The sequence below is a fragment of the Populus nigra genome, chromosome 5 (genome assembly GCF_951802175.1).
Source record: "Populus nigra chromosome 5, ddPopNigr1.1, whole genome shotgun sequence".
Classification (NCBI taxonomy): domain Eukaryota; kingdom Viridiplantae; phylum Streptophyta; class Magnoliopsida; order Malpighiales; family Salicaceae; genus Populus; species Populus nigra.
Window position 1 is genome coordinate 3670392 of NC_084856.1, and position 16609 is coordinate 3687000.

At 33.4% G+C, this 16609-nt stretch overlaps 2 protein-coding genes across 6 annotated transcripts; both read right to left on the bottom strand.

Annotated features, from left to right (window-relative positions):
* Positions 1-13: 13 nt before the first annotated feature.
* On the bottom strand, positions 14-2548 carry LOC133694176 (uncharacterized). Of its 2 annotated transcripts, none has more exons than XM_062115638.1 (7): positions 2359-2548; positions 2091-2148; positions 1717-1992; positions 1569-1617; positions 1390-1484; positions 773-894; positions 14-336 (listed from the first exon to the last, which is right to left on the bottom strand). In XM_062115638.1, exons 1-7 carry the CDS (start codon positions 2490-2492, stop codon positions 279-281), a joined length of 792 nt encoding a protein of 263 aa, XP_061971622.1. In that variant the 5' UTR covers positions 2493-2548; the 3' UTR covers positions 14-278. The 2 variants fall into 2 exon arrangements, with proteins under 2 accessions (XP_061971622.1, XP_061971621.1); XM_062115637.1 differs by having other exon boundaries at positions 1717-2022; positions 2359-2544.
* Positions 2549-3489: 941 nt separating this feature from the next.
* LOC133694443 (transcription factor BHLH42) lies at positions 3490-14958 on the bottom strand. Of its 4 annotated transcripts, none has more exons than XM_062115941.1 (9): positions 14817-14958; positions 14228-14401; positions 13774-14028; positions 11911-12007; positions 10776-10790; positions 10570-10626; positions 9923-10472; positions 3917-4839; positions 3490-3793 (listed from the first exon to the last, which is right to left on the bottom strand). In XM_062115941.1, exons 2-9 carry the CDS (start codon positions 14329-14331, stop codon positions 3713-3715), a joined length of 2082 nt encoding a protein of 693 aa, XP_061971925.1. In that variant the 5' UTR covers positions 14332-14401; positions 14817-14958; the 3' UTR covers positions 3490-3712. The 4 variants fall into 4 exon arrangements, with proteins under 4 accessions (XP_061971925.1, XP_061971924.1, XP_061971926.1 ...); XM_062115940.1 differs by having other exon boundaries at positions 14228-14406; positions 14817-14949; XM_062115942.1 differs by lacking the exon at positions 14817-14958 and adding an exon at positions 14575-14592 and having other exon boundaries at positions 14228-14406.
* Positions 14959-16609: the final 1651 nt, after the last annotated feature.

Sequence of the window (16609 nt, forward strand, 5' to 3'; positions counted from 1 at the left end):
TTGTAAACTAAAAGGTCAAGCAAATAGCATAAGGATAACATACAAATTTGTGGTCGTGTGAGAATACCAAGGGAAACTACCAAACGTCAAATGATAATAATGCATCACAGATCTACAGAATTTTTTACCGTTGAGTCAAGGCTGGTGAATAAATTTGACTAGAGATAAGATAAGGACAGTTACTTACAAACGCTGCTGCATAGGTGTATTCTATTTTAAGGGAAGCATGATCAGAAGAGGCACAAGAAAAGCTGCTCTCTACAATGATGAAAACACTGTCATTCTTCTGTTGGGATCTTGAATGCAAGGCCCTTGACCACATGGCGACATTGAAACCTGCAAGAGAAACTCACGTTACTTTATGATGTGGAATTATCTCGTGACTCATACAATCTCATACAGCATCAAGAAGCCGGTGGCAGAAATTGCTTCAATTCTCCCCAGCTTCTAGATTATGAACCTTGTAAAGTTAAAACATTTTATTACATAAAAAGAAAGGGGCCTTTTCTTTTCTGGAATTGCAAGAGGCACAGACCAAACGATGCTGGATTATATTTTCCCTACCTTCCTCATTTCTGACCATGAAGCTGACAAAACTAATCTATCCACTAAATCATTTTGGGGTGGTTCACTCATTATCAATGTTAATTTCTGCTCTTCAAATTATTCAACTGATATGGTTTCTCAATCTTCTACTATAGAATTGAAGCTCTCAAGTTCAGATAATAGAAAACCTATTAATGATATCAAAACAGCAGTCATTGTCCCATACCAGATTAAATCATTTGAAGCAGATTCTCTCGAATTTCTGGAGCTGCTGGTTTGAGAACCACAATCAGGAGCATCCATTTCCAGAACTTTTCTACACTTAATTTGCAGCCTGGAAGGCACAATCTGCCCAAACAAAACAATCATATGAAATTAATGCAAGATTGCCCTTGATCTAAAAAATCAGACTAAGAATATGATAGGCGGCCTTCCAATAATGACAACGGCTGAGAAGCACTGATTCTATGATCTCAGAGATTTCATTTTGATGACAATCAGAAACTGTTCTGAAGACATCAGTTAAAACATGTAAGATGTGCCACAAACAAGGATGGAACATGCATGCGAAAAAGAGAATGCAGCCAAAATTAACGTCTTTGTATGAAATTCATTGTTTCATCAACATGATTGTTCCATTAGAGTATTGTAAAGATCTAAACGTTGTTAGCCAATTCAGCAGTAAAAATAAGTGGATTTATTTCTAAGCAAAGTAGGACGCATGATTTTAGTATGATTGTGATAGTGGTTGTTTCTTGAAGTGATATATAATATCTCAGAAAGTAAAACTTATACAACTAAAAGCACAACAAAACTTTTTGGCATGTCTAGCTCGATCTATACCTTTTTACTGTATCTGAAGTCACGTTTTGGAAGAAAATGCAGGGGCAAGTTGAAAGAAGATGGAGCTTTAACCAACAGAAACAATTTACTAGGACCTATTGAAAGAAAGAAACACGGAAACATCAGAGTTTCCTCCCAGCAGATTAGCTAATAATGACAGGACAAGCTTTACCAGATACCTGGATACGAACTAGATCCAGCACCCTTCGAGATCAACGCACGAACAGCCTGTCAAAAGACATTTGACCTATCAAACTTTTATAAAAGTTTGTCAAATTTTCAACTTAATATGAAATTACAAATAACATAGATGTACATATAGCAAACCTTTCTTGAAAGCCCTTCTGCAACTTTGCTTTTAGCAAAACCACCATCATCTCTTGGGACAGCATTTCCACGCGAAAAGCACAATTCATAGACATGCTGGGGCCGTATTGGACTAGCCCCAAGTACTAAAATCACTTCCTCAATGCAAAGAACCTCACTAATTATGAGCTGCAACGCACTCTCGAGCCCACCAACTGTATTCACCAATTTCTCCAGTCTCTTAATCCCATGTTTCACCTCCCTCATTCTACTAATGTGATTTCTTCGAACAGATGCCTTTAATTCGGTATTTGTAATTGTCGTCTCCTATACATAACAATTCTTTGGCTTCTAATAATAATAATAATAATAATAATATGTAGTTGATAACATACCAGCTCTTTATACTCTGTTTGCAACGAATCAAATTCAAGACTAATATCCTGAAAAATCCTGCATTATCAAGAAATAAAAGATTTCTTAGAGCATTTTCTAATTCCCTTCTCTTGATCAATAATTACCTTCATATTAACAGTATAATTTGGAAAATTTACTAAGAAAAATTATTTCATAAAAACCTGATCGGCGTCTGCAATATCAGTTATCGTTCTTGAGAAGAAGAAAAATTGAAATTAGGGGAAGCAGAAGAGAGAAGTTACTTACGAAGGGATTTGCTGGTGCATATAGAGAACAAAACCGAAAACGCTTTTGATAACATGGAATATGACTGAGTTGTCGATCGAGTCAGCGTTGGTCTCGATCTCTGTGAACTCCATATCCGATGAGCTTTCTTCCATCGTCGTTTGCTTTAGTTGAGAGATGCTTTCGCCTTTCGGCTTATTTGAATAGATGTTTGGGAGGGACGGGAGCGCCCACGAGAAATGGGCTTTTATTACTGGGCTTGGCCTAATTCTATAAATACTGCTGCTAAAATTCTACTTTATAATTATATATTCGGTTATTTTTTAAAATATATTTTTAAAAAAATATATGATTTTTTTATATTATCACATAAAAAATATTAAAAAAAAATTAATTTCAAATTAAAAAAAATCAAAATTTTATTAAAGCGTAAAAACAAATAGCTAATTGTATGGCTTTTCGCAGAACCAGTAAAACCATCTATCACTATTGTGCATTTTGCACCCAACTTAACTCTGTTATTAATCCTTGACTCCACGAACTTATCGTAAAAGGAATCCATGTCTTTTTCTTCACAGAGAGAGAGAGAGAGACCCCAGTAAGGCTAAATTCTTAATACCCAATATCTGCATAGACATGAAGAGTTGATTCTTGGAATTTACTAGCTAATCTCGTATTCTGTTAATCACTTTGATCAAGTGGTCTTAAGGGGTTTCTTTGACGGTGGAATTAGGGTTTGGAGACGGGTTAAGACTTATGGTTCTTGTATAAGAGAAATTTATCCTATGTTTTGGTTTTTTAGTCTTTAAGAGGTGTGGGCGATTCGATTTAGAAGAAGAAAAAAAGGGGTTTCGGGGCCATTATAATTGTTTTTAGAAATTTCTGCTTGAGGCTGCCTCCAAAAGCTAAAAGGATAAAGACCTTAAACAGTTAGTGCCCTGTGCTAAATTCTGCAAACTGGCATAAAATGATGCTCGGACAAGTTGCATTGCTTGTTTAGTTAAAAAAAAAAAAAAGACGTCCCATTTGTTTGGCGCATTTGGAGTACAAAGCAGTTTTGCCTGTGCTGCTAATTTTGTCTCTCTTTCCCCTTTTCTTTTATCCTGCTGCTTTCTTCTGTGTTAGTGCAGGGAAGAAAATTGGTTGGTCTGATTTACACTATAGAAAGCCAATTTAATGTCGGCTTTTCTCGTAATCTGCTGAATATCATACAAGCTTTGTTTACTTATATTACATTTCAGGGATAACCATTTGACCATAACGAGGGTCAGAACAATATACTAAGCTATGCACAGCTAATTAGCAGAATTTATCAGAAAGAAAAAAGTCAGTTCGTTGGGTTTTCCCTTGATTTATATAGTAAGAGTCTCTCTGCTCAATCATGGGGTATTATTTTATGTATTGCTCTCTTCACCTCCACAATGCTCACCTTCTTTCCATTAACATTCTCCTTCACCTGCCAACATAAACTCATGGAGTTACTCAAGGCGCAGATAGCTCTCATATTTCTATTTACAGACAAAAAAAAGGAAGAAGATAATGATGAAGGTGTTTCGTATGGGAGAAATTAAAGGCATACCTTGGCCCTCAATTCCCCTGCAAAGATCCCATTGTTCAAAGAAGACTGAACCGCAATAGTTTCTATCCTGAGCTCCCTTAGCATTTGCATTATGTCTAATAAAAGCCCCTCTCTAAAACCACATTCCAACTCTAACAATGCGTCACTCTCTATTATCGACACCTCTACGCTGGTCTCCAGCTCCTTATGGACCACCGGCTCTGGCTGTGGCAAGGCACCCACCGTTTTGGGCTTGGCACCACCACCAGCACTATCCTCTACGACCCTCATCTTCCTCTTATCTGGCACAGGCCCAAGACTCCTCGCCCGATCCACCACTGTGACCCCACTCTTTTGCTTTTTCAAACTATCGGAAGTAGAAGTCCTCTGTGGACGGTCCACCGATCTTGGGCGTTGCTCACTCTCCATCTGTTTATTACGCGTCTCCAAATCCTGGATTTTTTGACGGAGTTGCTTCACGTATTCAATTGTGTCCCCTAATATTGATGCTTTGTCCATTTTGGTCACGAAGGGCACTAGCGACCTTAGCATTATAAACCTCTCGTTTAACTTCTCTCTCCGGCGTCGTTCTGCTAGCACGTGATTGGCACTGAGCTCATCCTGTGGGGTCCCCTTGCGGAACCGACTGGCTGCTTCACCATCACGTGACTTTGGGGAATTGTCCTCGCGGTTTTTGCTGTGGAGGTGTGGTACGCTAAAGAGAATGTATTTCAGGAGCCACTGAGAGGTGGTCTCAACTGACACGTGGAAGAGGTGATCGGAGCGGTTTGTCCACCTGGAAAAGGCTGATTGGTGGTAGCGTGCCTCGTATGCAATGGACGATGGCTCTGCTGCCAGCCATACCGGTTGGCTTCGGAGGATGGTCGATATGGTTTGGGAGTAGTGCGTGTCCTCTTGCGCCAAGTCTTCTAGTGGAGGTGGTCCTGCAAAAATAAAGCTAATTATTCTAAGTACAGTAGCACTTTTGTTGGATTACGCTGATGATATGGGTCAAGGAATTGTCAATACACAGTGAATTTCGGTTTTGCATTGGTTACTTGAAACTTCGCTGGTGGCGCCACCCAAGAATATGTTCCAACTTTAAAGAAATGGCAGTCAAACAGACGTAAGCAGCTTGCTCAAAGCACACGGAAACAACAACACAACTAAAAAAAAAAGTACAAACAATATATAATTTTGTTGTATAATATCATCACAACAATATCATCACATAAAAATTTTATAACTGATTTTTTTTCTCAAATACAATCTAAATAATTCTGTATATAGTCTATCTCGACTCTAATAAATAATAATGGGTTTATTCAAGGGATTTCTGAATTAAATAAATAAAATAAAATTACAAAGCACAATATTTGACGGCCTGGACCACATAGACAAAAACACATCATAAAAAAATATTTGCCTAAACTATATAGGAATTAAAAAAACTAAGAAAAAAAAATAATTTATCATGAAAATCCTATTGCACCAGCTTTCCCGAGTGGGAGATAACTCATCATCGAATTCAAAAAACTTTTATCTTAATCTTGTGAAAGTCCAATAAAAAATGGCCAACCTTTCACATACTCAACCTTTCCATTATAAATATCATACCTTCTAGCAATATGCTCAATCTTTCTAATAACTAAACCAATCTTAGTGTTACGGTGAAAATCATGTGTAGCAACTCTTATAGAAACCTTTTTAAACTCTAACTCAACTAACGCACTACAAGGACCAAACAATCTCTTCCATTTATCTTTCATATTGATCATCATTAACAAGAAATGCGCTAGTTTTTCCACCATAAAAATTTTTAAACATATGCTTCACAAATTTTAATTGAGTATACAAAAATCAACTTTGACCTCATAAATTCTAGAGTTGTCCTAAAACGCTGTAAGGTAGATCTTTCACAATATATTTCATAAAAAATCTCATCTAAAATGACATCTAATTTGATTCCTTTTTTATAGGTGGTTTAACTATTAAGATCAGATTCTATTTTGCTCATTATTTTACTAGTATTGTGGTAGTGGTGCTACTCAAATGACGTAACATGAACATATTTTGCATACTTAGGGTCATCAGATACTAGATTTATGCATTGAAATCTTCTCTTTTAGTGTCATCTTCCTTATTCTCTTTGAATTTTGTTAGTTGATTCCAATACAAAAATGAAATAGTATTATAAAAAAATTCAATTTCAACATCAGATTCTTCATGAAATTTCTCTTGTAGACCTCAATTAAGAGACCACCTCTTCTACTTACATCTCTTAAACAAGTTCTTAAAATTATATATGGATTTTTGATCACTTTTCTCATGATATTTTATTTTTCTCTTTTTTATCTTTGTCAATCGACAAGATAATTTTTCAAGCCTCTATAAGTTTATCATTTTAATCAACAAGTTAGTTTTACAATCTATCTTTGCATGTCTTCTATTATTAGTTCCTAAACGTCTATTTTCTAAGGGGGAACCTTGTTATCCCCTTTTATACAAGAATGTTATATTACATAATCTCTTCCAGCCATGGTTATTCAATAACATTAAGCAACTAACCATCAATAATCATTAGGCTAATTATGAAACAAGCTCTTAAAATTACCTGTGGATTCATGATCACTCTCCTCTAACTTTCCTTTTTTCATCTAAGCCAATTGACAATATAATTCTCCAACTTGCCTCAACAAGTTTATCTCATATACTGATGAGTTAACTTTTGCAATTTATCTTCATATATTTTCTATCATTAGTTTCTAAACACCTCTTTCTTGAGGGGAAACCTTCTCATCCCTTTTTATATAAGAAAACCCTATTATACAATATCTTCTACTCATGGTTATTTAATGACACTTAGCAATAAACCACCAAGAATTGTTGGGTTAATTCTAAATTGGTTCTTGGAATTGATTTTGAATTTATGATCACTCTCCTTTAATTTTCTGCTTTTCATCTCATCCAATCAACATGTTACTTTTATCATTTATCTTCACATATCTTCTATCATTAGTTCTTGAATGTCTTTTTTCCAAGGGAAAACCTCTTTTTCCTCTTCAACAAAAAAAAATATCATGACATGTGATCTCTTGTAGCCATAGTTATTCAATAGTACTCAACAACTAACCAAAAAAATTATTAGGCTCTAATACTAACTAACACAAATAGAAACAACATGAGAAAAATAATTAAACACAAAATTCTATCAAATGAGATCACCACACAAAATTCTTATTCAAAATCCATTACTAAATATTTAAACCAACTAATGCATGCAGGAACAACACAAGAAAGATAGTAAGCACAATTAACATATAATTTAGTTGAATAGGGTCACCACATAAGAATCTTGATTCAAAATTTTATTACTAAATAATAATCCTCAAGTAGCATGCCCAAATAAAATATAGATTACCTAATTTATACTAGTCTTAGGTTTATCTTGAAAAGAAAAAAATTATAATAAATAATTATAGAGTTATTATAGGGATTCCTAAATTAAATAGAAAAAATAAAATTACTAGGCACAATATTTGATTTTCTAAACTAAATAAAAATAAAAATAAAAATACTTAGTAAAACAAACAATTAAAAACAACCTAAAAGACTTGGTGTTTTCAATGTAGCTCCCTTCACATATCAATTTTCACTAGAACAATACTTTTTTTTCTCGGCCCATTAATTTTTTTTTCATTTTTTTAAATCTAGTCCTTAAACATTGTGTTTATTGAGAGTTGATCTTTGTAATTTCTTCCTGCTAGCTTTGTTTGGGAATGTCAAAGCCTCAAAAAAACATCTCATTATTAGGTTGGTTATATAGTTCCTTTGTTTTGTTTTTGTTAAACTTTTCATTGGATTTTTTTAAAAGTTCCTTTTTATCTGTTTAGTTTGGGGATCAAACATTCTAGTCCAAGCTTTTCTTTTGTTCTCATCTTGGTCCCTGATTTGAAACAGGGAGAGGGAGTCGCCACAAAACAATGAAAGAGAAAGAAAGTTAGCAGTTAGTCAAGATTCCGGTTATGAAAAAGCTTATATTTGGTGTTATCTTGTTTGAAAAAGTAGATTGAGTCTCGAGAAGTTTTTTAGATTCGATTGATTTTTTGTTTTCTAGGTATTTTAGGGTTTTTTAAGCTTACAAATGAGTTTATCAAGATTTTTATAGTGTTTTTGAGGTATTTTCAAGTGCAAACAGGTCCAAAAATAAACTTTTAAAAACACACAAAACATTAATTTAAAGTAAAAAAAATAAAAATATTTCATTTTTTTTCAAATTTTTTTTTAAAACATAAAAACAAACTAGGTCTAAAATTATGATTTAAACTTAGTCATGCTGGGGTATCAACATGCAATGTATCAACATGCAATGCAACACACAGGTCCATTATTGATTTTGTCAAAAGGAAATCTCCCCGCTCATGCAGTATTGTTAGTTCATAGTAAATGGATTGGGGCCACTCCCGTAGCTCTTTTCTAGGATCCTGAATCCATGTAGCTAGACACGTTAGGCTTGCTACATTTTGGTTCAAGGTATACCATGCTCTAAACTATATTTGATTTTTATTTTTTTATTGTTATTTATTTTGTTTTTTAATTTTGGTTGATTAAGATTTTATTTCATGATTTTATTAGTTTGTCTATTATGGGATAGCCTAGTTTCTCATGAGTTTAAAAAATTAACCCGATTTGACTTTGATATTTTTTAAAACAAAATGATATTTTTTTCATTTTTATCATTTCAATAAAGTTATTTTATTTTCATTTCCTAAATTACAGGTTAGTAAAGATAACCCGTATTTTTTTTAATGTTTTTTATCAACTTTTTTTTCTATTTCTCTTTTCATTATTTAATTTACTCAAATGTTGACATCTGTTGTTTTATTCAATTTTTTTTATATGGGGTTATCTTGACCTTACAACCGGGTCATAAATTCGACATGCTATCTTGAGTTAAGTTTTTTTGTTTTTTTTAATTTGATTTTTTTATATTCATCCTTCAATATTTGATTCGTTAATAATTGATCTTTTGATTTGTTTTCTATCTTTATAAGGATATCCCATTTTCATTCAATTTTTACTTTGTTATTAAATGAGATCTTCGAGGTTTTTTTAAGGATATTTAGAGGATGTCTTTTTATAATATTAATAAATATTTTTTTTTTATTAGTTATTGTAATTTTTTTATTTTTTTATTGTATTGGCTTTGTTTTATATAATGATGTTATTAAAATAACAAAATTTTCACAACGAAGTACAAACAACATTAATTAGTGTAAACTCCACTATCTTTTGGAAAACAAAATGCTCACCCTACATCCTTGTTGTATTTAATTATGAGTTTTTTATAATTAAATAAAAATTTATTTTAAATAGATTATATAGATGTATAGATTAGTAGGATAGGTCTAGATTTAAAAAAAATCTGATCGTGTTAAATTAAGATAATAATTTAAAAGAACCATAAAATTTGGTATCACTACGTACTCCGATCGTTAAATTTTTAAATTTCAAGAATCTCGCTCTAGGTTCGAGTTTTGATAGTTTTTATGATTTTACTTGTTATTTTTTGATTTCATGGTTTTTTCTTTTATAATCTCAAATATTTATTTTGTTTTTTTAATTAAGATAGAGATTTTCATCTATTTAAGACTATAAATCTGCTAAAAAAGAGAGGGACCAGAGGATTGTTATACTGAAATTAAACAATGAAACTTGTGAACTTGAAGTTTACGTCTGTAGTTCATTTTATTATTAAAATTCTCGTGTTCTTTCTTTGTTTATTATTATCTTTAACTTCCGCCTACATCACCTGTAGTGATATTGTAAATGAGCAGTGAGTGGCCCATGACTACTGGTCCACAACCCTAACCATCAAAATTTAATTTGGAACCCAATTTACGATCATCTCTCCTAGCAAGAATATTTGACGTATGCATGCACTATCATTCATTTTTTTCCTCTTATTTGAAATTAAGAAGAAGAAGAAGGGAGAAGGAAAAAAAAATACTAGTACCATTTTTTTACCTGAAGCTGATGGCTGAAGGTTGCCACTGAAAGGGTTGTCTTGCAACATTGTCCACCTCCGAGCGGACTCCGCTTTATACGAGTCAGCTCGGCTCCGGTGATCCATCGAGTTGTCTGGACCAGTCAAAGGAAAATCCGAGTCCAAGTTATTAGACCCATCATCAGGAGAACCAAGCCTGATATCCTCAGACATCTCAAGTTGCATCAACTCGCTCGGCTCAGCTGCTGCAACTTGATGAGGGTTTTGAGCTTGTCTCGGTTCTAAGTGATCATCGCGACTGGTTTCGGCTTCTGAGTCTGAATCATGTTCCTCCTCCTCCTCATCTTCTTCGTCATCCTCATCAATTTGTTCGGCATTGGCTGATGGCTCTGCAGCCACATAGAAGGGAGGAATGGGTGGAGGATGGAAACGAGGGTGGTCATGAGAGGAGGTGGCAGGGCTGGAAGTGGAGTGCTCGGATAAAGCTGGTTTTGGGGGAGTAAGGTGGCGGTGGTGGTGGTCACTAAAGAAGGTTTTTACGTGTTGGATAAGCCCAAGATCCTCTTGAACCTACAATTACATATTACGATCACCAATTGATATACAATTTGAAGTCCGTATATAAAAAAATACATTGAGGAAAAATATAGTAGCAAAATTTGTTCACCTTGTCTGTTGTGCCAAATTCAACAACACCATCGAGAAGAGGGATGCACACCACAGTCTGCATGAATATATTTATTTATACACGTTAAAAATATGGCAAAATCGTGTGTGAAGAAGTTATAACATGGAAGAAGAAAGAAAAGAAAGAACATGACAAGTATATACTTAGTAAATTAAGGATGTAATAGCACTGGCAAATAGATTTACCTGTACACGAGCACTCTAGTACAACATTATGATCGATCGGTAAGAGGTTCATGATAAGAAACGAGAGAGAAGATGGTTAGCATTTGTTTTCTAGTGAAAAAAATAAACAGTTTGAAAATTGAAATTTAGAATGAAACGATGAAAAGAATAACATGCGAGCCATTTATTAAAAATCTTGTTTTTTTTTTTGGTATTTATTTTCTAGTTTAACTTTTAATCGAGTTAATCTATTTCTTCTTTTTTTTGCCTAATTACACATGAGATCCCACACTTCTTACGATATGGAATTTTAACTAATTAATTACATTAGTTTTGTTTATCCAAAAATAGGGACATCTTGTTGAGTGTGGAGACAATATAGCCGCACATATCAAGTTACAAATCTAGCTGGAAAGGAAGGAAAGAATGATCAGAGCTACTAATTAGACTGGAATATTTCATATATAGTTGTAAATCATAGAAAGATTTTTGGTGATTCTTTTGAGAGAGTCATAGCTGAAAATGGGATGTGTGTTCCCCCATTTTCAGTATAAATAAAGGCCATGAGAGTAGCTAGAGCAAGCAACAGGAAGCAGCAAAACAAGTACTAGAGAAGCTTCCTTGGGCAGCAGCTGCAGTAGCAGCATAGAGATAAAGCGAAGCGTGAGGCAAGAGTCAAGGTATTTCTCCTCCTCCATTACCGTAAATTGTATTTTTCTTTTTATCTAATGAAATTAACTATACTCCATGAACTAATTCATTACATTATTGTGAAAATAAAAATATAAAATAAATCTATTCATAAAATATTTTAATTTGAAATCAAATAAATAGAAAATACAAGGAGATATATCTTTTTTATTCGACTGTCTCTATTTCTTCTGTCACGAAATATTAACCAAATATTACCTCAAGTGCCATTGATTATTTTTATAATCATAATAATATTTCTAGCTAATTCAATAAATCTTGGATATTCGAACGCCATCCCAATATTGAACTATATGTCGGATTATAGCGTGTAAGATATATATTACAAGGCAGGTCTCCATGCACATTCAATTTAATTAGTTAGTCTAGCAGGTTATATATATAATGCCATAAGTTTAAGCCATTTAACGTGGATAGTCAAAATGAAGGCAGAAGCAAATAATACCTTGGCAAGGATTGCTCTGGAGAAAGTTTTGCTATCAATCTCGTTGGCACCAGTAAGCCATACGTGTCGTCTCCTTGCGTAGGCCTTTCCTGGTAACCTGCACGTGCGTAAAATCCATACACAAGATATGCCATTAAGTCTTATTTACATGCATGAACAGATTGCATATTTGCAAGAAAAGGAATATTTCTTAGAGACGAAGAATGAGAATTGCATCAATAAATTATAATTAAGTTGCAGCCAACGCTGGATATGCGCGCAAGCCATAGAATTATTTGGTACAGGATCAGTGATTAACACAGTTACATGCTTCAATGCGCGCGGCACTTCATTGATTGATTGCTGAATATATGACCTAGCTCAACACTTTATGGACAGCAATCGATCGATTATTTGATAAACTAGGTCCTAAGAGTTGTTACATTAATGGAGTTCATAATCAAGAGGAGACATGAAAGTATGGGGTGAAATCATGCATGGAGCTAGCAAGCTCAAGTGAGAAGGAGAGTTGCCAAATATATATCCCATTTTATAAGGGCACTGGCTTAATTTGTGCCTTATCAAAATAAATGGCATCTATGGTTAGTACTAATGAAGTTACTGAATGACCCAATTTTGAAACTTTTGATTTATTAAGAGGTATATCCCGCAACACACCTTATAAAAAAACATGCATTACAAGTTTTCAATGAGATTTACTACACAGACACATCTTGAAAACAAAAACTCTCTAACCATCACCAGTAGTAGTAAGAGCGTGTTTGACAGTGTGGTTCTGGGTGCTTTTCAAATGACTTTTCCTGCCAAAATACATGTCAATTATATTTTTTTATTTTTTAAAAATTATTTTTTACATCAGCACATCAAAACAATCCAAAACATACAAACCATATTAAATTTTAGCAAAAAACAAATTTCAAATTTTTTAGGAACGCAGCCGCAGCCGCATTCCCAAACGTTCCCTAAAACTAATAATTTTACTGTTAGAGAGTTGAGAATATGGTTTTGGTTGTTTTTCAATCCAAGATACATTAAAATAATATAAAAATATCAAAATAATATTAATTTAAAATAAAAAAATATTAAAAAATATTAATTTTTTTTAAAAATATTTTTAAAATACAATACCAAACACTGCTTTAGTCTCTAACGTAGCTTTCGACCTTAACTTGTTGCACTTTCAGGAACATTTTTAACGAAAATCCAAGATGTTCTTCCTAGGAAATTAAGAGGACGTACGACATTAAAGCTCACTCACCTAATCGACATGTTGCATACTGAAAAAGTAATATCTACACTTCCAAAAGTGATATACTCATCAAAGATCACAAGTTAGCTTTTTCTCAGGAACTATTACATCGAAAACAGTTTTTTCTTATCATTATTTTTATCTGTCTAGGAAGCTATCATAAAGGATCCTACGCCCTATCTTAATTACTCCCCTACATTGTACTCTCCAGCCTTTTCGTCATTTACACCCATCGAACGGCCACCATTTCTTATGAGGAGAAGGTTTTGGTGTCTTTACATTATTTCTTCACATCGGCAAAAAAAAATTGAATTCAATGCCACTAAATTAAATATTAACTTTCTTGGATATTGGAAACGTTTGAATTCTATTATACCAAAAGTTTCAGAGAGGTTGAGAGAGAGTATGTTCCACAAGTATAACTAGGCGTTAATTACTTCATGATAACCAGCATAATACAACAAACGAACTCAATTTCACCCACATATATATATTCTTCTTCTACTTACAGACTGATTCACTGGGTTTCACTTCAATATCAGGAAATTTACATTGAAGTAAATCAAATGACTGGAAAGAAAAAAGATGGAAAAGAAACAGAAACACAAACTTACCCAACACCAGGAGGGAAAGAGAAGGAAACACACATCAGATAGAACCACTCAGTCTCCGTCAAGTCCTCCGGTGACAAGGCGGCGCAAGGTCGACGTGCTGGCTGGTTGGTCTCTCCTATTGATAATGAATCATAGAGCTCTCTAAGCTGCTGACTCCTTTGCAAGGAGGCTTCTTCAGTCGTAACCTCCATTGGTTGCACTGTTTTTCTAGTCTTGATTGGCCCATTGTAATACCCATCTCCCCACACTAAGGTCCTGAACAACAAACAGTACGCAGTTCTTAATAACACAAACTTATAAATTCATTGAGATTGACATTATAATTCTCCAAAACCCAAATTGTATTTGATACATGTGAACATGATGATATATTTTGAAGTTTTACTCATCAATCTATCATCATACATAAAACATATATATAAAGGATGCATAATTTGTGGAAGAAAAATATTACCCTTGTTGTGGACACATTTGCCAAAAGAGACTGTATGTCCATTGAACCGATTGCACTGCAGCCTGTAACATAGTCTGCAAGCGGCTACTAGGCGGGGTAGCCATTCTTGCTACTGTATATTGATCACCACCAGAGAGATACCTCTTCTCCTTCTAATACTCCAGCTCCTGCTCTCTACTCTAACAAAATCAGTCGAATAAAATCGGTCAAAAATGAAAAAAAAAAAAAAAAACACTTCGGTCTTATACAAGGACTAAAGACACATAGGAAATGAACTCAATCAGGATCTGAACTAAAATCAGACCCTTGAATACCAACCAGGCAAGGGAGAAAGAATTGGAAAGTACTTTTTAAAGAAAGAGAAAGAAGAAGAGAAGAAGGTGCAGTGGTAGAGCGCAGACTTGCAGGTAATGAAGACAAGATAGACAAACAACAGAAAGAAGGGCAGATGTGTGCATGATTTTGAGGAGATTCTAGCTACAACTACTATTCCTACAATGATCAGTTGCCCAACATAAATTGCCCCGCCCACCAGACCTTGTCAGATGATCATCAATCCATAAAAGGGTTATGAGTGGCCTTTAGTTACCTTGCTCTGTATGTATGTATTGTTGAAGATAAGGATTCTATGGGCAGAAATATGTATGTATATAAACGTAATGAGAGAATGATAGAAGAGATTGGAAGAAGGAAAGAGAAACAATGTCACTGTTTTTCGATACAAGAGAAAGAAAATTAGACATACTTTGAGATTTTGACTGGTTGTTCTACCAGACAGTTTGATATTACTCTTTTCTACTGTTTTATATCTGCCATGATAAGGTGTATGCGCTGGGTTTGTTAGTTGGTGTGTTCGCGAGCGCGTGCTCGTTTGGTGAGGGATCATATTTGTTTAGCTGGCAAAGACTGGGCGTTGGGATCAGTAGTAAAAGGAATTGGAGTTTCTGTAGGAGAGAATACGGATTGGATTGAAACATTTGCCCCTTCTTATACTAATATATAATCAATTATTAAATCTATGATTTCTTAAAGAAGTGTCTATATCCTTGTGCTGTGTTTCCTGAGTATCGTAAGATCAAGGATTTTAGAATATTTGACTAGTTATACTAATTATATCAATTATTAATCTATTTTTATTTAATTATATAGCAATTAAAATGTATTTTGTTTTTTTAAAAAAAATATTCAAGATGATAATTTTTTTTTAAAAAAAAAGCTTTAAGATAATGATGTATTGGATTTGACCTTAGTCAACTCTAATTAACTCATCAAACCCATAACCTAGGTTATAAGCTCTAATGGGTTCCATTATATTTTTTTTATTTAATCTATGATAAAAAAAAATGAAGACTGAATCAAAATAAATAAAATATTACAAGATGAGACTGAAAAAAATAAAAAATTAAATAAAAATTTAATGTTGAATGATGAAATTAAAAAAATAAAAAAAGATCAGGAGAGGTGTAGGCCTCGGTGGCCCAGCATCAGGGCCTTAAAAAAAGCCCAGTGCATTGGCATTGACAACCCGCCTAGGCAATATTTTTTATTATATAAGGTTCTTCTACCCTTTATTTTTTTTTATAAAAAAACAACTGATATGTTGCCTGCTGCTATTACCTAACCCATAATCTAAGCACCATTGTGGTGGATGAAAAATCAGGGGTGGATTTTTTGGGATTAAAATATATTTTCGCCCAAAAACAACTAATAAACACCATAAAAATCTACTTAAATCACATGTCAACCCTAAATATATTAGTATATATATGCTATGTAGCTAATTGGTTGGTTACAGATGATAATGACGTTGTTCATGGAAAATCATATTTATTACTAATAAAGGCTTTTTTTTATCTTTAATATTCATTGATATTTGATTAATGAATCTAAAAATAAATTTATTGGAACAAAAATGTTTTGCAAAGATTTTTTTGAATTTTTTATAATTATAAGATTCTTATTGCACTAAAGCATTATTTTTAATTAAATGTTCATGATAAAAGCTCTATTAAGACTAGATTTAATTTGAGTTTGAGAATGATACATATTATGTTCTTTTTTTTTATGAAAGAAAATAATTGTTTTCATAACTAGTTCATTTATTAGGGATATCTAGAACTAATATGAATATGCTTATCAGATGACATATAAACTGAAACTAACCTGCACGAGAATTTTGTATGAAGAGATCACTAATGTCTATGAAAAAACTTACATGAAAGTTGTGTAAGTGATACTTATACTTGAGATCACTAAGTTATCTTATATAAAAAAATGTTATGCTTTGACCCTAACTATACGTTGTTTTAATCAATGGTAACAAATGAGCATATATTGGGTATAACATGAATTATATAAAGGTATTTGAGTGATCAAAAAATT